The sequence below is a fragment of the Centroberyx gerrardi genome, chromosome 20, assembly GCF_048128805.1.
Source record: "Centroberyx gerrardi isolate f3 chromosome 20, fCenGer3.hap1.cur.20231027, whole genome shotgun sequence".
NCBI classification, from domain to species: Eukaryota; Metazoa; Chordata; class Actinopteri; order Beryciformes; family Berycidae; genus Centroberyx; species Centroberyx gerrardi.
Window position 1 is genome coordinate 12,586,505 of NC_136016.1, and position 19,946 is coordinate 12,606,450.

Consider the following 19,946-nt stretch of genomic DNA (forward strand, 5'->3'; position numbering starts at 1 on the left):
GGCGGAGAGAGACAGAAACAGACAGAGAGATGTTGTGCAAATAGTTTATTGGCGGATTGACAGTAGCAGGGTATTTAATGTATACACTCTTATGATAGGAGATCGATTTAACAAGCACAGTAGATATATTCAGCATTTGTCTCTAGAGCATGATCCTTTAAAACATGAATAACTGACGATCATTAACATAAGATATGGTTCCAAAAACCTCAACCACTCTTGTTTTTTTAAAGCAAACAAAAACACACACACATACACACACACACATACACACAGGCAGAACAACCCAAAATAAAAGGTGTACAACGCTCATTTAAATCAATGCGCTCACACAACAAATAATGTAAAATCACCAAATGTATGTCAGAGTAAACCACTGATCATCATTCATAAAAAGAAGACAATAAAATATACTTGGTTCAGTTAAGAGATTCAGGAATGTGTTGTTAGAGAGGTCTTGGTTTGGATTAGTGCTGTAAAACTGCGAAACATGACTGTTGCTAGGTGTTGGTTGGTGATTGATGTGAAAAATGCAGGCAGGGTGTGAATGATAATGCAAAGCGGTCAGTTTCCACTGTGACTCTGCTAAGACCACAAGAACACTACTCATCTCTAAGCCTCTACCTGTCATGCAGGCGTCTTCTAAAAAGCAGTAGAAAACATCTGTGTCTAAACAGTGATCCGTTTGGACAGTTTTGTATACATTCCACATGTCAACGTCTAAAATAACAGTACTCTGATACAGAAAAGATTGCATTGTTTAGGCAGATTCACTACAATAATCAAGAAAAATCAAAGAAGTCTGAAATTTCTGTTTGTCGCTCCTACCGTACGCGCTGACCCTTAACGCCCAGAAAATCCACAACAATAGCCCCAGTAGCATCACCTTAAAATAGAGTTGGCTTTTCAAAGCATTTTTTTTTTTGATGACATTCAACAATATTCATCTCCTCTGTTCTACTTGAGAAGAGAAACTAGCTAAGCCCTGTCAGAAGACAATGATGACTTTATTTGTCAGAGCCAGAATGAGAAGCTATATAAGCCATACAAAGACTAAGATGAAGAGGGAAACACACTCTGTTGCCCAGTCAAAATCCCAACCCCTGGTCATTTAGACCAAGACGTAAAGCTGTATGGTCCAGGTAGAGAAGGCATGGCAAAGGTTTAAACTACCAACTTGATTTGACTAATCAAGTTCATTCAAATCTACAAGTGTGTGTATGGTGAATTCCATCAAACCCTTATATGTTGTTTGAAGCTAAGTTAAAGGCGAAGACAGGAGGAGGGAGTTATACATGAACACTCTTTCCTCATCAACAGTGTCCAGGAAAAAATATTGCTCCTCTTACATTTTTGTTCCGACTTTTGATACTTCAAGTGACATTGTCTAACATCGAACAAACTTCATTATACTTGGTCCAAAACAAACCCAAGTCAATCAATTGCATGAATGATAAATAGGTGCTCTTTTTCTCTTCTTTAAATTAATGAAAAGCTATTTTAAAAAAAAATATTCTGGACACTGTCTAGAAAGGGAAAGAGATGAGGGAATTGGATCTATGTACTCTCCTCTTGTTACATTATGTTTACAAAGGTGAAAGGTTACACAAGTCACATCATTGCCTTCCTATTACCAGCCCTCGCAGGCCTTAACGCAGCCCTCCTTCCCTCAGTGGTGAGGTTCGACAGCCTCGTTCTGGCTGTCCTCGGCCATCTGCACCAGCTCATTGACGGTGTGCAGCAGGCTGTAGCCGTGCTTCCTCAGCAGCCGCTGGTTGAGCCGCTGGTCTCTGAAGCCCATCTCCAGCAGCACCGCCATCATGGAAGGGTCCTGTCTGGTGGCTGGGTCAACGCCTCGCTGGAGGGGGAGGGGGTGGTGAATTGGGAGGAGGGTGAGGTGAGATGAGATGGCGAGATGAGGAGAAAGTAGAGAGGAGAGTGTGACTATGGATCGGGGCTGTGTCCATCCATCAAAATTCATACCTTAGGTGATATCTAACTTTGCTAAGAGATGCTATATCCTCCTCTAGTTCTTAGCACTGTAATATTGTCCCATGCATTTGTTTATTAGTAGGCTCTGCGCAATTATGAGAATCACCAATGGTGACTTGCTTCAATGTTGCAGTTATTGCAGTTTGCTTTGGCTAAGAGTGTCAGCTAAATGCCTAAATTGTAGATTAAAGGGTTCCAGTATGGGGTACCTGTATTGAACAGTTTGGTCCAGTGAAGAGAGCCTTATAAGCGGACGCTGCCACGGAGAGGGCCCCCTTGACTAGTCCCTCTGTGATGCCTCCTTGGCCCCTGGTACAAAAAGAGGGATGTGGTTACACTGGTTCACAGAACAGTGTCTACAAGGAACAATGTGTTCCAGTTGGCCTTACTTTCACAAGATGCGCAGAAATATCACAAAAACATGCATGTCAAGATATGCATCACACTGCTTTAGGTGTTGTAACTGGCTATATAGCCCAGTCCTGTGATGAAAGATATTGGCTCAAGTTGTTACACAATAAGGTGGTAGAGTCTTACAGACAAATTCAATCAATACAAAGAGAAACTTAAGTGTAGGCACTTTTACCCCAAAGCTGTGTTCTTTGGCACTCTTAATATATGCAAAATAACTGTGAAGTGTATGTCAAGTGTATGTTGACTTATTGTACAGTATATCATCTCGCTCTATTCTATGTTTTATTGCACCTTGGCTGCAGAGAATTGCTGGGTCTGGGGTTGTACGTCTCAAAGGCACTGGATGCTGAGCCTGCTGATCTGGACAGACCAGATGATACTGCAAAAAAAAAAAGGAAAAACAACACACACGCAACACATACAGTATTAGAGGAAGAACAGTACTTTTCTGCTGAAGCAACTGATCGTGTAAAGACTGTGTGCTAGACTATTTCCCGTCTTCCCACAAGGGGCCGAAATGCGTTTCCTCTTTGGCCAAAACAGAGCCAACAGATCCTCAAAGTACAAAACATTTACTCAGGTCAGTCGACAAAGTGACTCCTAGAGAGGAACATCGAGCGACATAAAAGTTACCAATCCAGTTTTAGAGTCAGAGACATGTTCTATATACATAATGTTACACACCAGCACACGATATACCCTCCGCTTTCTCTAGCAATATTGAGTAAACACATTAAAACCACTGGAAAATAAAGAGGCTGTGGGCTCAAGTGTGCCCACTTCCTCATATGCCCACTTCCTCAACAGTATGCAGACATTCTTGGCTGCTGAGGCCAATGTCTGCCATGCTGCTGCCAAGTGAACAGAGATACTGAATGCTGAATGTACTGTATATACTGTAGAGTTATATCTTTAGTCTACTGTTTATTGCATATCTTGCATGTGCATGTGCAGTCTGTGTACCATGTATGCCAGTATGTGCTGTGAAACTTTGCACAATGTCACCAAGATTCCTCTCCATGTAATTTACTTTGCAAATACAGTAATTCTGATTCTGAGGGTGAAACTCACTATTAAGGTGGACCCCTGGTTGGCGTGGCTCATATGGTCCACAGGCTGGAGGACTGGGGTCCTCAGCCAGGTACAGTGCCTCAGACCTGAAACATGAACAACCAACAATAAATAAAAATGATAAAAAATGGACAATCAGACCTTAGTAAAAGTTTGTTTTATGAATGCTAATATAATATAATTCATGTTTCTGAACCACATGAGGAGCACTTGATTCAGCATTTGATCCCAGCTGACCTGGGTGAGTAGAGGGCAGGCGGGGGCAGCAGGGGGTCAGGGAGTGGCTGTGGTGGCACCACTTCAGGGATGAGGGTCACAGCGTCCAGGGTTTGGGAGGCGCACAGCATCTGGTTCACACTGCTGTGGATGGGATGGACAGGTGCCCAAGTGGTCACCAAGGAAACCACCGCGGCGACTGGCTCCGTCCCCTCCTGCGCCTCTCCCTCTGGCGCTTCCATGCCCAGCTCAGAGTTTGAGTCTTCCACATTCTCCTCTTGTACGTCTTGATCTTGATTGGCTGGGGTTACAGCGGTGCCAGGCTGCGACATGGCGGAGCTGTACATGGACTCCCCCAGCGGCCGGCTGGTGTCGAAGCAGTCTGGGAGGACAATGATGTAATCATCGCAGGAGGATACTGAGGAGGCCTGGCTGCTAACCTGAGACACAGGAGGCAAAGTTGGTGACTTTTCTGGACTTCTTAGAATGTGAATGAGTGGACTGAATAGACTCTTTATAAATCATGATCTACCCTGTGCTGAATAAAGATTATATACTTTATAGCAATGTCAATAGAGTTTATTGGAATGTGTTCTTGTGATTTGATTGGCAGATAGCTCACTTACAAATACAGAAAATGCACATAGAATGAATGAACCAACAAGAAAGATACATAGGGAGGCGAGACTGGTGATGCTTTAGCACTTATGAATGGAACACAGATACAGGGGAAGACAACATCATGGCCAGTGACAACTGGGAGTATGACACATGCACTTTTCAATTTTTTTAAGGTTTTAGGTTAACAAGTTGATTTAGAAAGCCACCTTCAAGTCAAAGGATTGCTGGTTTGATCACTCTTGCCGACAGCAAGAAAAACTATTGATCAAAAACTAGTGATTTGTTAAAATATGTATCTATCATTGTAAAACGATACAATACATATACATGTAAAGTAATCTCCCTCCACAGCAGGTGTCATACCCCAATTCTGACTAGCTGTGATGGTTTTGTCTTCTCCTGCATCTTCCCTCTAGGAATGGAAGTCTTAATTCATGATCTGCTCTGTTCTCATGGCTGGACTGATATATAGCCACTAAACAAATCTGGATCCACATGCTGAACAACTATAATGAAAGAATTTGTGGTCATAACATAAATGGATGTCTCACAACCCTCTACAAAAAGCTAAAAACTTTGTGCTCACCTCATCCCAGTCGTCATCTTCTTTGGCTCCACCCTCTTCTTTCTCTTCTTTAGTATCGTTTATCTCTTCCATCTCAGCCAAGACTATCACCTCTTCCTCCTCGTTTATATGATGTGAGTTGATATGCAGGTTTTCAATCTCTGGGACCATCAGAAGAACTTCTAATGGAAATATAAGCATCAAAATAAGCATCAGATCATGTCATATACTGCAGATGGGGCTCCATAGATTCATTACTAAAAGATCAAAGATATGACATGTTACTATCTGTAAGTCACACTAATGCAACCTCATAAGGGGAAACAGTTTTTGAAAAATAAGCTAAACCAGGCAGTCCTCATGTGTTTTGAAATATTTGCCAATGTCTTCAGCAACTTTTTTGTCCTGATTGTGTAGATAGATGTGTCTGTCAAACGGTAGCTAAAGACTGTTGTGTCCATTATGGGCATTTTCAGAACAGCAGAATGTGGGATCTTGGATGTGGGAGAAGTTAAGAAAAAAATGATAAGCTCTATTGGAAATGAATAGGATTCATATTTTCAAAATGGCTGAAATCCTTAAAGTTGTTCTCTAACCTGGGCCTGTCTCCTCTTGCTGGGTGATCTGGTTGAGGCCTGGGTAGGCAGGTGGGGCAAAACTCTCAACTTTCATAGCAGTGACCTCCACATTTTCTCCTGAAACGCTCTCCGCGTTCTCAACCTCGACTATTCTCTCAAAGCAAAAGCCAGCGCCCCGGGAAACAGCAGAAAATGCTTTAAGGGAAAAAAAACTGTGTTGAGTACCTCATTATAAAGCAAACCTTTGACAAAGAACTAATAACATACCATATAACCGAGCTTATTTACAGATAATTATGAAAAGAATAGCATAGAACAGAATAATGTGATTTTCCCAGGAAGGTCTGCAGAACAATAACAACCAAATGGTGGTTTCACTGTTCACAATCAACCGCTGTATAAATTGGGGAGGACACACTGGCTCCTCACCCTGTGGCTTATGGCTGCTGTGTTGGGCCCTGCGTGGGGGCTTGTGGTCGGGGGCCTCCTCCAGGGTGAGGGAGCGGATGACCGTCTCACAGAGGAACTGGGCTCCGCTGATCTCCTCTTCCCTCTCCTCCTCGTGGGCCGCAGGCTCCAACAGCTCCCTCTGGCACCTCAGTTTCACTCCTGACCGAAAACACAATAATAATAATAGACTTTAAACATAAAGGGCAGAGGTGTAAATGATTGGCTCACCATTTCTATAAAAAGTTTTCCTCAGCTCATGAATAAACTTAAATAAACGTAAAGCACAGAACTTTTTGTTTCTTCCAGGTAAGTTGCATTCCCTTTTCCAGCAACGCCCTAATTCACCTAATAATTCGCCCTAATTCTACTTAACCATTCACTTCCTCTTACCAAAAAGTTTTCTGACCCCTTTGACCTCCGTGTCTTCTTTTATCTGTGAAGTGCAGGCCTTCTCCACCGCTGGTGCATCATGGGGCAGAGGGGACATGCAGGGTGTCAAATCTAGCAATGAGGTAGAACAAATACAACACAGTTTCCATGTTCAATGTTAATGTCAAAACTAGAAAAATGTGTATGAAAACTCAAGCCCAGACATAGTCAGGATAAAGATAGGAAAGATAGGAAAGAGTGTAGCCACATTTTTTTCATACAAAAGCTAAGGAAATTTCAAAGCCTACTGAGAAGTGGGAAAGCACACAATACAATTGTGTCAGAGCAAAGTGTTAAAAGCATCATATATTGCTTACCAACTGGAGTGTTGTTAGGAACCTTCTCCAACTCTTGCACAATGTTTATATCCAGCAACTCAAATGACAGCAGATCCTAGAAAACAGAACAGATATAGTATTTATTAACGCTGATCCACTGAGCACATGCATGCAACCACACATTTAATTCATGTTCTCTTGCGAGTCGTGTTGCCGCAGATTATGCTACTCAAGTGTGTGTCATGTAAAACAAAACACACTTAGTAAGCTAATTCAGCCTACTTAAAGTAATACAGTAGTTGTAGTAATAGTAATTCAAAGTTTAAAACATATTTTTGAATGGCAGGGCTTCCTGGGTGTGTACCTGTGCAGTAAGCAGGTCGACTGAGGGGAAGTAGTATTCTCTGTGGCTGAGGTCTACAGACAAGCCGGTGCCGCTGTCCCTGCACCTCTCCTCCTCCTCCTCCTCCTCCTCCTCCTCCCCCTCCTCCTCCTCGACCTCCTCCTTCTCCACTGGCTTCACCTCCTCCTTCTGAAGCACACACACGATTGCCATGGTTAGTATCATCACAGTGTTTGTTCAGAAATGGCCAGGTGAGGATATGTTTTGATTAGATAAACAAAGAGTTCAAAAGTAGTATTTTAATGTTTCAAATATTTTTGAAAATACAGGGGTACTTGATTGTGAGAATGTTTCCACCAATGTGGGTGTTTAAGTGTTTGGCCAGTTACTCAAGCACTGATGAAGTAGATTGAAATACCACACACCACCCTGGATGTAGGTTCACATCCCTAACAGGGTTTTATTCAGGATCATCTGTTTTTATGCATCTTCAAATTCCAATCACAAATACCCCTGTATACATTAATAAAAACACTACACATCTCAGTGTACCAGCTAATATTGCCGTATCCCTGCTATATCCCTGTCGTTTTTATTTAACTTAATTAGAATATGAGCTTATCCCTGCTTTAGTAAAAAAGGATATGGCATAAACCTGCAGCAACAATTAAATGGAATACTTAGCTATCCTGAATAACATAATAACCTAAATGAGCATGTAAACATGTGAACAGTCAGTGTTCATGCTGTAACTGAACAGAGTGTGATTAGATAGTAGACTTGCCAGTCTTTTGGTCTGATGACCAAATGTGTTGCGGCTGTTGCCGGGGTCAACCACGATGCTGCACCAGACGCGCGGGCCAAACTGCCCCCCGCAGTGCGCCAGCCTCCAGTGGGAGGTGTACGTCCCCTCCATCACCGGGGCCACAAAGGCCACACTGACCACGCCCACCTGTCCAGGCTGCAGCAGGGGGACCGGCACCTCCCTCTTCTCCTCTGACGCCAGGCCGAGGTTGCCCCACATGAACTTCAGCTGGGGGCACACGCACACACACACACACACACACAGAAGGAATACACATGCGCGGGGGGGAAACAGACACACACATGCAACCAAAGTCACACAACAGAAAATACACATGCTCAAGGGAGGGACGCACAGACGTACAAACAGTGACACAGACACAAAAACTGAAACCAAAATAATGATTCAACTGAATGCAAACAATAAACAGCTCAGACGAAAAAGGCATTAAATGTATTAGGCTGGGTAAGAAATCTTAGCTGGTGTTAGTCGATGCATTTGGGATAGGTAGGAAGTAGACAATGAGCTGAGTAGGGACTCAAAGTGGAAGTGAAGCGAAGGGGCAGAGAGAGTGGAGTCTGTCCTCTCGGGCAGGGGGGGGTACCTTAGTCTCTGAGGTCCAGCTGATAGTGCCCGAGTTCCTCATCTTCCAGTATTTGATGAACTTGGTACCAGGCTCCAGACGGGTGCCGTCGGGCAGATTTTCATCCAGAAACAAGGCAGCCATAGTGGGCACCAAGGAGGTGTGCGAGACCCCGGGACCCCTAGTTTCAAGTGTACAGAGCATTGTTGAAAATAGCCCTGGTTTCTTATAAGACCCATCTCTTTTGTTCTCTACGAATCAAAAAAGCAGGACCCCAGATTTTTTTTGCAGCTCAAAAGCATTTTTTTTCTTAGAAAATCTATGAAGCAGCAGCAGCAGTTTTCACATTGTGAGGTAGTTCCAGCATTTTCCACCACCAGAGCAGCCAGCGATACACTCATACAGACTAGATAACAAAGATGGCATATTTTGATTTTTTTCTTGAAAAAAAGACTTTTTTGCATCCATGCTGGGCTAGAAGCACCCAGCACTGTCGGACGCCCTTCCGAGGTGGCGCTTACTCTGGACTGGAGGCCTGGGGGTCAGGGACCGGGGCAGGGATGGGACCTTGGGCTGGGGCTGGACCTGAGGCTGTTTCTGAGGCAGCGGCGGGGGGCAGAGCTGGGACCTGGGTGGAGGCAGAGGCCATGTTTGTCAGGTTGGCTCTGCCTGAGGTAGAGGGCCCACTCCACTGCAGCCCCCTCTTCTCCAGTCTCAGTTTTTTCTTGATTTCCTTAACTTCTGCTCTCAGCTGCCTCCTTTCAGCTTTGAGGCGCTGTCGCTCAGCCTTGCGTACTGTCCTGTCTCCTCGCCTTGGGAACCTGGTTTGGAAGACCCATTTGTTGACTAAAAGTTTATTTGCCAAAAGCAGTACGCATTAACAAGCACAATTAATCAATTACAGTAAACTAGCTGCTTAAATATTGACTTTTTGAATCCTGCATTTTGCAATGTTTTGCTTCTGTCTTATTTCTGTCTTATTTCATGTTTTCCTCCATTAATGCAAATTAGTCAGCAAAAAAGACTATTAGAAAATTCAATTGAGCAATGTAAGTATTAAAAATGTCAGAATATTTTTTGTGAAGTTAAAGTTAATGACTACTAGTGTCCTTAATCTGGTGAATTTACCTTAATTCTCCAGACATTCCATGCTCAGGGATGGAGAGAGGTGTCTTGGTTCTCACGAGGTTGTGGCTGGGGTCGTGGCTGTGTCTGCACATCTCACACAGGATGCAGGATGGACATACACTGGCAGGGAAAAACACCAACATGGGCAGCCGAAAAGTTATGATTATAACGTTGAAACATCTATATGGATACTCCTAAATCTGCTTATAGAACATGTAAGAATAAAGGGGAGACAAAGACATAGAGCAAATTCATCAAGGCACAAAGGTCCAAAAGGTCAATAAATGTGTGACATCATCAAAACAATCCCATTGTCACTCTTGACTCGGAATAGGCTTATGCAATATTTGCTCGTTTGTTTGATTGTGTGATGTATTTTGTGAACTTTGGGGTATGTGCACCTCACTTCATTTGGAAATGCAAGGAACATCTCTTTTCCTTTTTTTAAAATGTAATTTTCCCAATTAAAAAAATGATCATACTACATAAGACACTTTAAGAGTGCTTCATTTAGTCAAAATACTTAGTATATTATAAAATCTTCCTTTTCCTTTCTTCTCAACAGTATGGTGGATATTGGGGTTGAGGCCTACCTGCATTTGTAGGCCCCTTCAGAGGTGAGTTTGTTGCAGCTGCTGCAGTTTGGGGTGTAGCCAAGGGACCCGTTAGAGGTGGAGGGGCCAGGCTTGGGCCCCATGGCACCGCCACCAGCCCCAGTGGCCTCAGGGGGCCCGTCAGTGGATTTATGGGTGCAGCACTGGCCGGAAAAGTCATTGCACATCCTTTCCACTACTTCTTTCACCACCTCATCCTTGAACTAGGAGCAAAGAGTTTGATTTATAACCTGAACCCAATTTACACAAAAGGAACCCTTTGTTCAATGACAACAAAAATATTATCAGTAATATTCATATTCATCATTGTAATATTATCTTGATTATTGTTGTTGTTGTATCTGTGATGCAATTTTCTTAAAGTTGCAGAGTGTATATTTTTCAATAAAACCATACCTTCTCCATGTATGATCTGAACCAAACAGGAGGGGGTTCATCTTCTGGTTTGTTCCCCTTGCTGTCCTTTACAGTGACCTGTATAAAATTAAAGAAACACATTATTACTGCAACACTTGGAGCACTCAACTACTGACTATACATCAGACCTACATCATAACTATATGGGAGAATTTCTCCCACTGCCAGATAAATATACAGTCAATGAAACTTTGTTATCTGGGCTTATTGCTCACCCAAAACAAATTGAGGGCAACTACATTGAAATTATTTCAGAAATCATGTCGTAAGAGCTATTAAACATGACCTGTTACTGAAACTAATCCTGGAAATATGTTTGAGACCTGGTTCAAGGACTGAAATTTACTGCAGCCCATCACTGCTACCAAAAAATGTAGAGGAAACACTGTACACATGAAAAAAAACCCAGACATCATCCATATGATCCTTACAGCCTCTCTCTCGGGGGTGACCTGTGTGCCCTTGTCCACAGTCTTGACCCTGGAGGGGTACGGGGGAGCAGGTCTGAGGTCCCCCTTCAGCTCCTTCACCTCTGTCTTCAGCGGGCCGCCGCAGGCCTGCCCCTTCATCTTGTAAACATTCATGTGCAACTGGTTCCCCTGCTTCTCTGCACTCTGTGTTTGGGAAAATATGCATGAGACACATACCATGAGAGGTCAACATAACAATAGGCTAAATGCAAATCACAGAAACTATATGTGAAGTATTTCAGAAACAGTGTATGAGGGGCTACTGGAAACTGAAATAAGCTATTTGGGCTTCAATCTAGTTGTCTTTTGCACATCTGTCATTTATGTATCTTTGCCATTTATCGACCTTACAGCTGGACTTTGTGAATGTTGCTAGACTGGAACAATTCTTTGGTTCTGAATCTGTACTTGTAATGTGTTTGTTTAATCTACTGTCATGCAGTACGTCTTGTCTGCACTATATGTGAGGTCCTGTTACATTTTGTTATGCACCTAGAGTGTCAATCCTATACTGAGATGTCCTCCTTTTTTACCTTCATTTATACGGGGAAGGTTGACTGAGCATACATAATTCTACTGCCATTATAATTTTCACAAAATACAGAGTTGGATGCTGTATTTTGCATTGTCTGCGTCCTTATCCCTCTGTTATGATGATAACTCATGTTGCATATTGATAAAAATCCAACCAAGCTGGACAGTAAAGTGTTATTCTTTACTATTCTATAAGATGTGAGAAATCCAGCAGTGCCTCATTACCTTGATGGCTTCTTCATATTCCTCTGAAATAAAAAAGTCCACAGTCAGTTGTTGTTTAGATAATGAACTGGAAATCAAAATAACATTTCTATTTTATGTAATTATGGAACCTTACATTAAATGCATTGTCTCACATGTTTGCCTCCATTTACTATGACTATTGCTTATATTCTATTTCAAAGGCAGATTGCTGTCATCATGCAGTAAAGACAGAAAAACATTGAATGAGTGGTTTTGCTTACCTTGACTGTTTATGCAAATCTGAAACCGAGACAGACAACTTTATATAACTCGTAAAATAGTAAGTCAGTGGAAAAGCAATAATTAATAATAATTTGCATGGCCAAATAATAAAAATAGAGCAACAACAGTATACCGTCGCAATGCAACATATGTACAAACTTTAACCTTACCTCTTCATTATCCTCATCAAAGTATTTAACTTGAAAGTGGTTGATCCCGAATGATGCTTTAATCTGAAATGTAATTTGAAAGACTTGACAGATCAAAAACATACCAAACACCATCTTATAAAATCATAACTTTTACTTACAAGTGTTACCAAACTGACAATGGTGGCACGTTGAGAAATACTTCTGGAGCTATCTACAAATGAAACATTTCAAGCTGCGCACATTTCAGTTTGTCTCTGTTTTTAGTGCAAATGTGGCATTATAGTTGGCTTGCAAATTATCACTTCTGTACACATTTGTCCCAGCAGTGCCGATTGTCCTTCAAGTGGTCCATTGTTTATGTGGCTAGGCCATGGCTGGGCCTTCTTTTTACCAAACTGCGCCAGCATTTAGCCAACTGGCTCTGCTAACGTTAACGTTAGCCGCTTACCCAAGCTTCCACCGATTCCCATTCCAATTTGTCCAAATCTTGAGCCAGGAATCTTTTCACATTCCCCCGGAAATTGACTTTGATAGTAACAGGAAGCCCCATGGCAGCCTTTTAGGACAGTGTAGTGGTTATCATTTGCGGTGACAATGGACAATTTGATCCCTCTTGCCCTCGACTGCTTTTTCTTGTTTACATCGTCAGCTGCGTCTAGAAAAATACGATGACGCGTGTGGTTTTTTTTCCATTGGCGCACGCGCACTCCGCTGTCAGTGTCGCACATTGACTTCGTCATCTTTAAGCTCACAAGTGTGGCTGACAGAAGTGAAAAAGCCACACGTTTGAATTTAATGCTGTTGGGACAATCGTTCTTCGCCTATTTGATCACATAAGATGTCTTCACTCCTCAAGGTGGACAATGAAATCAAAACCAAGGTAAAACTTCACTGTCGAGCTCCTCGTGTAAGATTATACGACATGTTGTTGCTATTCGCTTGCTAGGACGTTAGCCACATTTTCTAGCATGCTGTGATGGCTCAGATAAGGCCAAGCTAACACCAGCTAACGGCAGCTAGCCAGCTTGTTCCCGCCTGCTACAACAAACCTGTCAATCCGTCTAACAGGTGCTGTGCCACAGACCCGTTAATATTCACAAGGAATGAATTAAATCTTATCGAGCTGTACAAATACATACTTGTGACTTGGATTGATAGACCGCTTGCACAAAACACGGCCTTGTCAAGTTAGCCAACCTGAACAGGTTTCATTTGCCACACCGGCGTTGCCTAACGTTTTAACACTTTCATAAGCGAGCCAGCAACGGTCCTTGGGTCCAAGGCGATAGGTCGCATTACACTCGATTGAATTTGCATGTTACCAGTGAGCGCGTTCTGCGTTCAGCAACGAAATCATGACAAGCCATAACGCCAGTGCATATGCCCTTACTGTTTTTCAGCCCATAACGCCAGTGCATATGCCCTTACTGTTTTTCAGCCGTTCTGATAATTTGTTGACCTTTTTTGTCGTTCCTTTTGGCAGGTTGATGCTTTCAGGGAACGGATCACTGGAGAAGTGAGTGTCACTTACATATTTACATGATTATGAGCTTAATTACATATGCAGCTATCAAACCACTAGGTTTTAAAGCAAGATTTAACAAAAGGCTTACATCTCTTCCAGGCAGAGGACCTAGTTGCAAATTTTTTCCCAAAGAAGTTATTGGAACTAGATCACTTCCTTAAGGTATGTGACACATTATTTCTCTTAATTGCAAATGGCACAGCTGTAGATGTTTGTGCATCTCAGTACAGTCATTTTGTAAAGAGCCATATTTGTGACGGAGAAAAATGTGTAGAAAAAATGTCAGAACAAGTATCCTTGTTGTATTTCAGGATCCTATCATAAATATCAGTGAACTGAAGGAGATACACTCTGAGATAAACCTGACGGTACCAGACCCTATTTTGCTCTCAAACCTGCATGACGGACTAGAAGCGGTGAGGCTCCAATTGCAAATTGAATTTGATATTTGATAATTAATGCTTAACATCATAACTATCATGTGCACAGCAGTGGAGTGAAATGTAGCCTAATTACATTTTCTCTGGTTCATAGCAAAATGCCAAAAAGAGAAAGCTTGAGGATGGAGGTGGGGATGACAAGGGTGAGTATTAGACTCATAAGGAGGTCAAATAGATGTAAGATGATGGGTCTCACTCTCACCACACAGTTATACTGGATAGCACAGTCAGGCACTCTGCTTCAGTACACCAGAAATGACTACTACAGAATGTTGAAAAAGTTGTGGAAATGAGCAGTGATTCATTACCTCTGTGGACATTGCCTGAGACTTAGAAAGGCAGAATATTCATATCAATAACATGGCTGTCATTTTAATGTTCAGCCAAATGATGACTTTTGTACTATAGCACAGCTCAGTGAATCTTCTGCACCAAATACCATAGCAACCATTTGAAATCTACTGTCCAGTTCAAGAACAACCATTTGAATGGGAACGTCTGTGCTGTCAGTTCAAGTTCTGTTGGTCTCCATATGTTTGGATCTGATTAATACTATGGGCATCCACCAGCCCAAATTCAGGTAGCACTGATTTAGTTTGTCTTACGACAGATATGTTTAATTCAAAGGATGTTTTACTGCTTTGTCTGGACTAATGTCAAAAGTTTGACCCCATCCATTGTATAATAATCATTCCTGCCCTCTTGTGTTTGAAATTCAATTATTTTACCCCTCTCTTTATCCTTCCCTTTGCATCCAGTGACTGGCACCAAGGTCTTCGTCATGCCTGGTGGGATGATGAAGAGCAACGCTAAGCTTGTTGATCTAATCGAAAAGGTCAAACCAGAGATCAGGACGCTCATAGAGAAATGTAACACAGTAAGTAATGTCTCTCTGGTCAGTGGTCTCACATGCTACTCAAGGGACTGTGCTCTCAACATAGTGGTTTAGTTCACTTGACAGCTTTTGTACTGTTTGTCACATGTGAGCATAAGAATGTAAAAAGTTATATGCAAGCCTCAACTTGATGGAGAATCCTTTCTCTTTATCCTTTCTTTCTTTTTTGGTAAGCAGCATGCGAGTCCTCTCTACCCATACTACATTGTATTTTCTTAGCAGCATCTGTTTTCGTCTGCAGGTCAAAATGTGGGTCCAGCTGCTTATCCCCAGGATAGAGGACGGCAACAACTTCGGAGTGTCGATCCAGGAGGAGACAGTAGCTGAACTCAGGACAGTTGAGGGGGAGGCGGCTTCTTACCTCGACCAGATATCAAGGTTTGTAGTAGCCTTCACCGCATTGTACAGAATGGGGAATGCAGGAAAGGTTTTTTGTTGACTGGCTATATTGTGAAGTGGATCCCTAGCCAAATCAATTTCTTAGCTGCTAAAGCATTTTTAGAATATACAAGACTGTTCTAACACCGGTTGGCTACTTGCCAAATGTCTGGTAAAACTGACAGATTTACCAGCCAGAGCCACAATTTTGCCTTTCTTTTTTTACTTCTAGATACTACATCACAAGGGCAAAGCTGGTGTCTAAAATAGCAAAATACCCTCATGTGGTAAGTGAATGCTGAGAAAACAGAACACACCCTTTTAAATGGTCTAGTATTCATTATTGCCTTGATGCCTGAAATGAAAACTCAGGGAAGTTACCAAGAGGCCAACAGCAACCTTTAAACAAGTGCAGGAAACAAGTGCAGGAGTGTATGGCAGTCTGGTCACTCCATGCATATAACAACCAGTTCACATATTGTCCACAATTCTGGTCTGTGGAGTAGTGTGCTGAGACATTTCTCACTAAAAAGAGCATTGAGTCCTGTCTTAATTATGCAAGAAGACAGTCTCCAAAATCCATATGGAAAAATGTCCATGGTCGGATGAAACCACGTTCCTAGTTTTTGGTCTTAATTCCAAAAGACATGTTTGGTGCAGAGCCAACACAGCCCATCACCCAAAGAATTTCATCTTTCAACGTCCCAAAGCACACAGCCAAGTCAACCAAGGAAAGGCTGGAAAAACAAGGAATATCAATATCCTGGAATGGTCCACAGAGCCCAGACCCAAATCGATAATAAAATTTTGTGGTTTGACCTCAAGAGGAGTTTGCATTGGAGGTCCTCTTGTAATCTGAGTGAGCTAGAATGGGAGGACATTTCTAAAGCATTATGTGCTTAGTTGGGAGAGACTTATCCAAACAAGGTTACTGCTGTTATTAAAGCAAAATGTGCCTCTACTAAATATTAAACGAAGGGTTTGAACACTTAGACAGCCAAGGTGGTGTAGCTTTCCATTTTAATACATTTTCAGAAGGAAAGTGAAAAGTCTGATTTAATGAGGCGGGAATTCAGGCCTCAATAATAAAAGCTAGAAAATTTGAAAGGGTGTGTAGACTTTTGATATCCACTGTATAAACTATGTACAGTGGCTGACTGATATCTTTCAATGAAGCTGTAGAATGGAATGTAAGACAGTGATACTCTGACTTTTTGTCAATAGGAGGACTATCGGCGTACCGTAACCGAGATCGATGAGAAGGAATACATCAGTCTGAAGATCATAGTTTCTGAGCTCAGAAATCAATACGTATGTCATAGTCTTTATTTCTGTTTTGTAATATAGTAAAACTCTGTTTATAAGTTTTATTTTGACACACATAACTGTCAAGTTGAAAAAATAGTTTCACTATTATATTTGCTGCATGATCATACTTCCAAGTGCAATGCAAAATTAAGCTGATGTTTGTTTTCTAGGTAACGTTACATGACATGATCCTGAAGAACATTGAAAAGATCAAGAGGCCTCGAAGCAGTAATACTGACGCGTTGTACTGATGCTCATCCAACCACCACAACCTCCACCTCCCATCCTTTGCCCCCGTCTCCCTGCCATGCTGTTGAGCTAGCCTGGCCCTGGTCCGAGGAGTAGTGCTAGATTTTCACCCACTCAAATACAATCAGTACAACCCAGTACAAAACCATAGCCTCAGTAGATGGAAACCATGCACATCATCGTCTTTTTTGTTTTAATTGTAAAATATTGTCCTTGTTTTAAACCCTTTGAAGACATACCTTATTATTCTCTCAGTAAAGGGAGAGATAGGTCCTAGACAAAAAAAGCGCTATGTATTTTTTAAATTGAATTAAAAACATTTTGTCCTTGGATCTTTTGTGAAATGGCTTCATTTATAGCTCTGTTTTGGTCAAATTCAGGGCAAGTTGTTTTATGTTTTATGCCCACTGCTTCAGTGAATGTGTTTTTTGTATTTGTTTTTTTGTTTTTCAGTCTGTTTTTATCCGTGAGACCCATATTGCATCAGAAGTATGGTCATTCATAGGCTAAGCAACAAGAAAGCTCTTTTTAGTAATGTTATACACTTATACGTTTTATAGTAGTAATAAATGAGCATTACATTTTTATGCTGAATATTAGGCAGGTTTTAGGTCCACAGGCTTAATGGTTATCAAAGAAAGTTCATAGTTCACCAAAGCATCTTTTATGTTGCAAGGGATTGACTCTACTGAATAAAACACTTTTTGATAAGAGACTGAATTTTGTGCATGTTCATGTTTTTGCTTATTTGCTCATTGTGCAAATGTCAGACTTATATTGTTATGTATTTTTCATGCACTGTTTATGATGCCCATACATAGGAGCCATGAAATGTAGCTGTTTTTGGACTTGGCAGAATTATTGCTAGTGCCTTCTCTTGACCTGTAGGTGTCACTCTTGGCATGTTCTATGCATAGTGAATATTCTCTAACAAAGCTTCTTCCACATTAGTGTTAGGTTGAGAGAAAAGAAAATTGCATGTACATGAAGTAACATTCGCCCCATTTCATTGTGTCAATGTTTCTGAAACGGTGGCACAACAAATTGGTGCATAGATGCCTTTGCACATGTCAGACATTGTTCATCTTTTGGATGATTTGAACTGAAGTCCCAGCACCACTTTTAGGAGTTGTTAAAACATAGTGATGTGCGTGTTATCTTCATGGATCAGGTTGAGATAATGGCAAAAGCAGCTTGTGCAAAGTACACTAATAGAAGAAAATGCAGAATTGATCCATTTGTGACTATAGAAATAAGTAAATTTGGTGCGGTGCTCAGTACATCACAGCTGTAGAATACACCGACATACACTTGTGAAGACTGCGGGCATAATGAGGCCAGATCAGTGTAAAGAATTAACTGCCTTGCTCAAAGGCACATGATTGAAGGAATACACTTTATAGACAAATCCGTCAACTAATAACAGCACTGACATAACTGTTGAGAAAAATAAGAATACTTTGAAAAGCTATAAATGTGGGTGAAGAGTGGGCTCCAGCAGTCACTCCAGTACCAATGAAGGACAGATGTATCATGGAGATCTACTGAGATGGCTGCTGCCATATGATTTGCCATGGGAGGTGTTACGTTCCTGATTATTTGAGCCATTCTGTTCCAGAAACATAATTTACATCTGCACAAAATAAATAAATTTGTCTTATTCCATAAAATAGAAAGAATGCTTTATACAGTATGTTCTGAAATTGTTTCAATTCTATTTCTGGGATAGAGTTTAATTTTCACAAATTTGTATTACCCAAGATTATATTTAACATTAATTATATTTTACAGGTTGATTTTCCACTTCAATTATGATTTGTAAGTGCTCCTTACAACTCTTAGACAGGCCAAACATCTCTCTCTCTCTCTCTCTCTCTCTCTCTCTCTCTCTCTCTCTCTCTCTCTCTCTCTCTTATTCACTCTCACTCATACACACCCACAGTGTGGCCTACCCACATCCAGCAGCACCATATAGATACGCCTCTCAGGAGATAAGCACCGGAAAAGAGTTATGAGGGCCCTGAGTGATAAGACGGTCAAAAAGGAGACTTGGGATTTGCTGGTGGGAAATATCACAAGGCTGTGACTATTATGTCATCAATCCACAACACTGTAGGCAGGGTTATAGTGGAGGGTAAACCCAGCTAGACTCAGCTTAGCCACCATATAATTTGTAGAACAAAGAGTTTACCCACCTGTTGAGCTGACATAAGACACATATACATCATAGTGTGTAGCATAAAACTGATGAAAATAGTTTTTGAGGATGGAGGTGGTCTGTGGTTGTTTGCCTTACGACGATCACCAGCTGGAGGTCATAGTTTTCACACTTTTTATTTGCCACTACCTTACTGAGCACCAGTTCATCATAGACTGCCGCAATTGCAAAATACATAAATTATTTAATTAGCAGAGTGATGTCTATTACATTTTGAACATGACCTCCCCCAACCCTGCTGATAGGTGTAATGTACAATTGATTGAAGTTCATTTGAAATGTTGGCTGAAGACTGTGCTGCTTTGGTCTGTACCCTTAAAGGACACACGTGTTGTCTGCACCGTGTTCTGCCCCTTGACCCGCCATGTCTCTTTTGAAAGCTCAGTGGCTGTGGTGAAAGACAGCGTCACTCTGCGGGACTGCAGAGTGGAGGGAGCATGGTCTAGTTAATATTTAATGGTTGTCCCTGCCAGAGAATAAATCAGTATCATTCTGAGACATTCTGAGAAAACCAATGGGACAGCATGATCGAAAATAAGCACGCTTTAAAACAAGCAAATGTCAATAAAAACTGTCTTTATTTAAAAGCAAAACAATGCTTTCCCCCCCATCACATCATCATTATCGAGTAGAAAAAGTTAAGCACTTTTGCTTCTTTGGGCCCCAACTATAACTTTTTTGAGAAATTCATTTTTTTGTCTTTGTCAGTTGGAAAACCTGAGCTCATTAAAACAACATTATTCTCTTTGACAACAGAATAGAATTGTAAGAATACGGCACAAACAGTAAATGTAGCATCAAACTG

The 19,946-nt window shown here is 41.5% G+C and overlaps 2 protein-coding genes across 2 annotated transcripts; one reads left to right on the forward strand and one right to left on the reverse strand.

Moving 5' to 3' along the window:
- Positions 1-40: 40 nt before the first annotated feature.
- nbr1a (NBR1 autophagy cargo receptor a) lies at positions 41-12,786 on the reverse strand. Its single transcript, XM_078290796.1, has 23 exons — positions 12,577-12,786; positions 12,147-12,209; positions 11,976-11,994; positions 11,734-11,756; positions 10,936-11,118; positions 10,484-10,561; positions 10,067-10,290; positions 9,474-9,593; positions 8,867-9,166; positions 8,367-8,526; positions 7,742-7,990; positions 7,114-7,146; positions 6,979-7,065; positions 6,654-6,729; positions 6,298-6,408; positions 5,887-6,066; positions 5,476-5,652; positions 4,901-5,061; positions 3,715-4,133; positions 3,478-3,563; positions 2,698-2,785; positions 2,202-2,301; positions 41-1,858 (listed from the first exon to the last, which is right to left on the reverse strand). The coding sequence occupies exons 1-23, from the start codon at positions 12,676-12,678 to the stop codon at positions 1,670-1,672; spliced, it is 3,228 nt and encodes a 1,075-aa protein (XP_078146922.1). The 5' UTR covers positions 12,679-12,786; the 3' UTR covers positions 41-1,669.
- A 78-nt stretch (positions 12,787-12,864) lies between these two features.
- psme3 (proteasome activator subunit 3) lies at positions 12,865-17,255 on the forward strand. The gene is made up of 10 exons (XM_071902747.2): positions 12,865-13,008; positions 13,612-13,644; positions 13,753-13,815; positions 13,965-14,069; positions 14,188-14,236; positions 14,852-14,970; positions 15,230-15,366; positions 15,599-15,653; positions 16,591-16,677; positions 16,845-17,255. Exons 1-10 carry the CDS (start codon positions 12,967-12,969, stop codon positions 16,923-16,925), a joined length of 771 nt encoding a protein of 256 aa, XP_071758848.1. The 5' UTR covers positions 12,865-12,966; the 3' UTR covers positions 16,926-17,255.
- The last annotated feature ends 2,691 nt before the right edge of the window (positions 17,256-19,946 follow it).

Bases quoted from the DNA above. Each gene is read 5' to 3' on its own strand.
- nbr1a (XM_078290796.1), bottom strand. From the start codon at position 12,678: ATGGGGCTTCCTGTTACTATCAAAGTCAATTTCCGGGGGAATGTGAAA. The intron at 11,119-11,733 runs GTAATGAGGCAC...TCCCAAACACAG, and splicing joins AATATGAAGAAGCCATCAAG to AGTGCAGAGAAGCAGGGGAA. The intron at 9,167-9,473 runs GTAAATTCACCA...CTTCCAAACCAG, and splicing joins GGAATGTCTGGAGAATTAAG to GTTCCCAAGGCGAGGAGACA.
- psme3 (XM_071902747.2), top strand. From the start codon at position 12,967: ATGTCTTCACTCCTCAAGGTGGACAATGAAATCAAAACCAAG. The intron at 13,816-13,964 runs GTATGTGACACA...GTTGTATTTCAG, and splicing joins AACTAGATCACTTCCTTAAG to GATCCTATCATAAATATCAG. The intron at 14,237-14,851 runs GTGAGTATTAGA...CTTTGCATCCAG, and splicing joins TGGAGGTGGGGATGACAAGG to TGACTGGCACCAAGGTCTTC.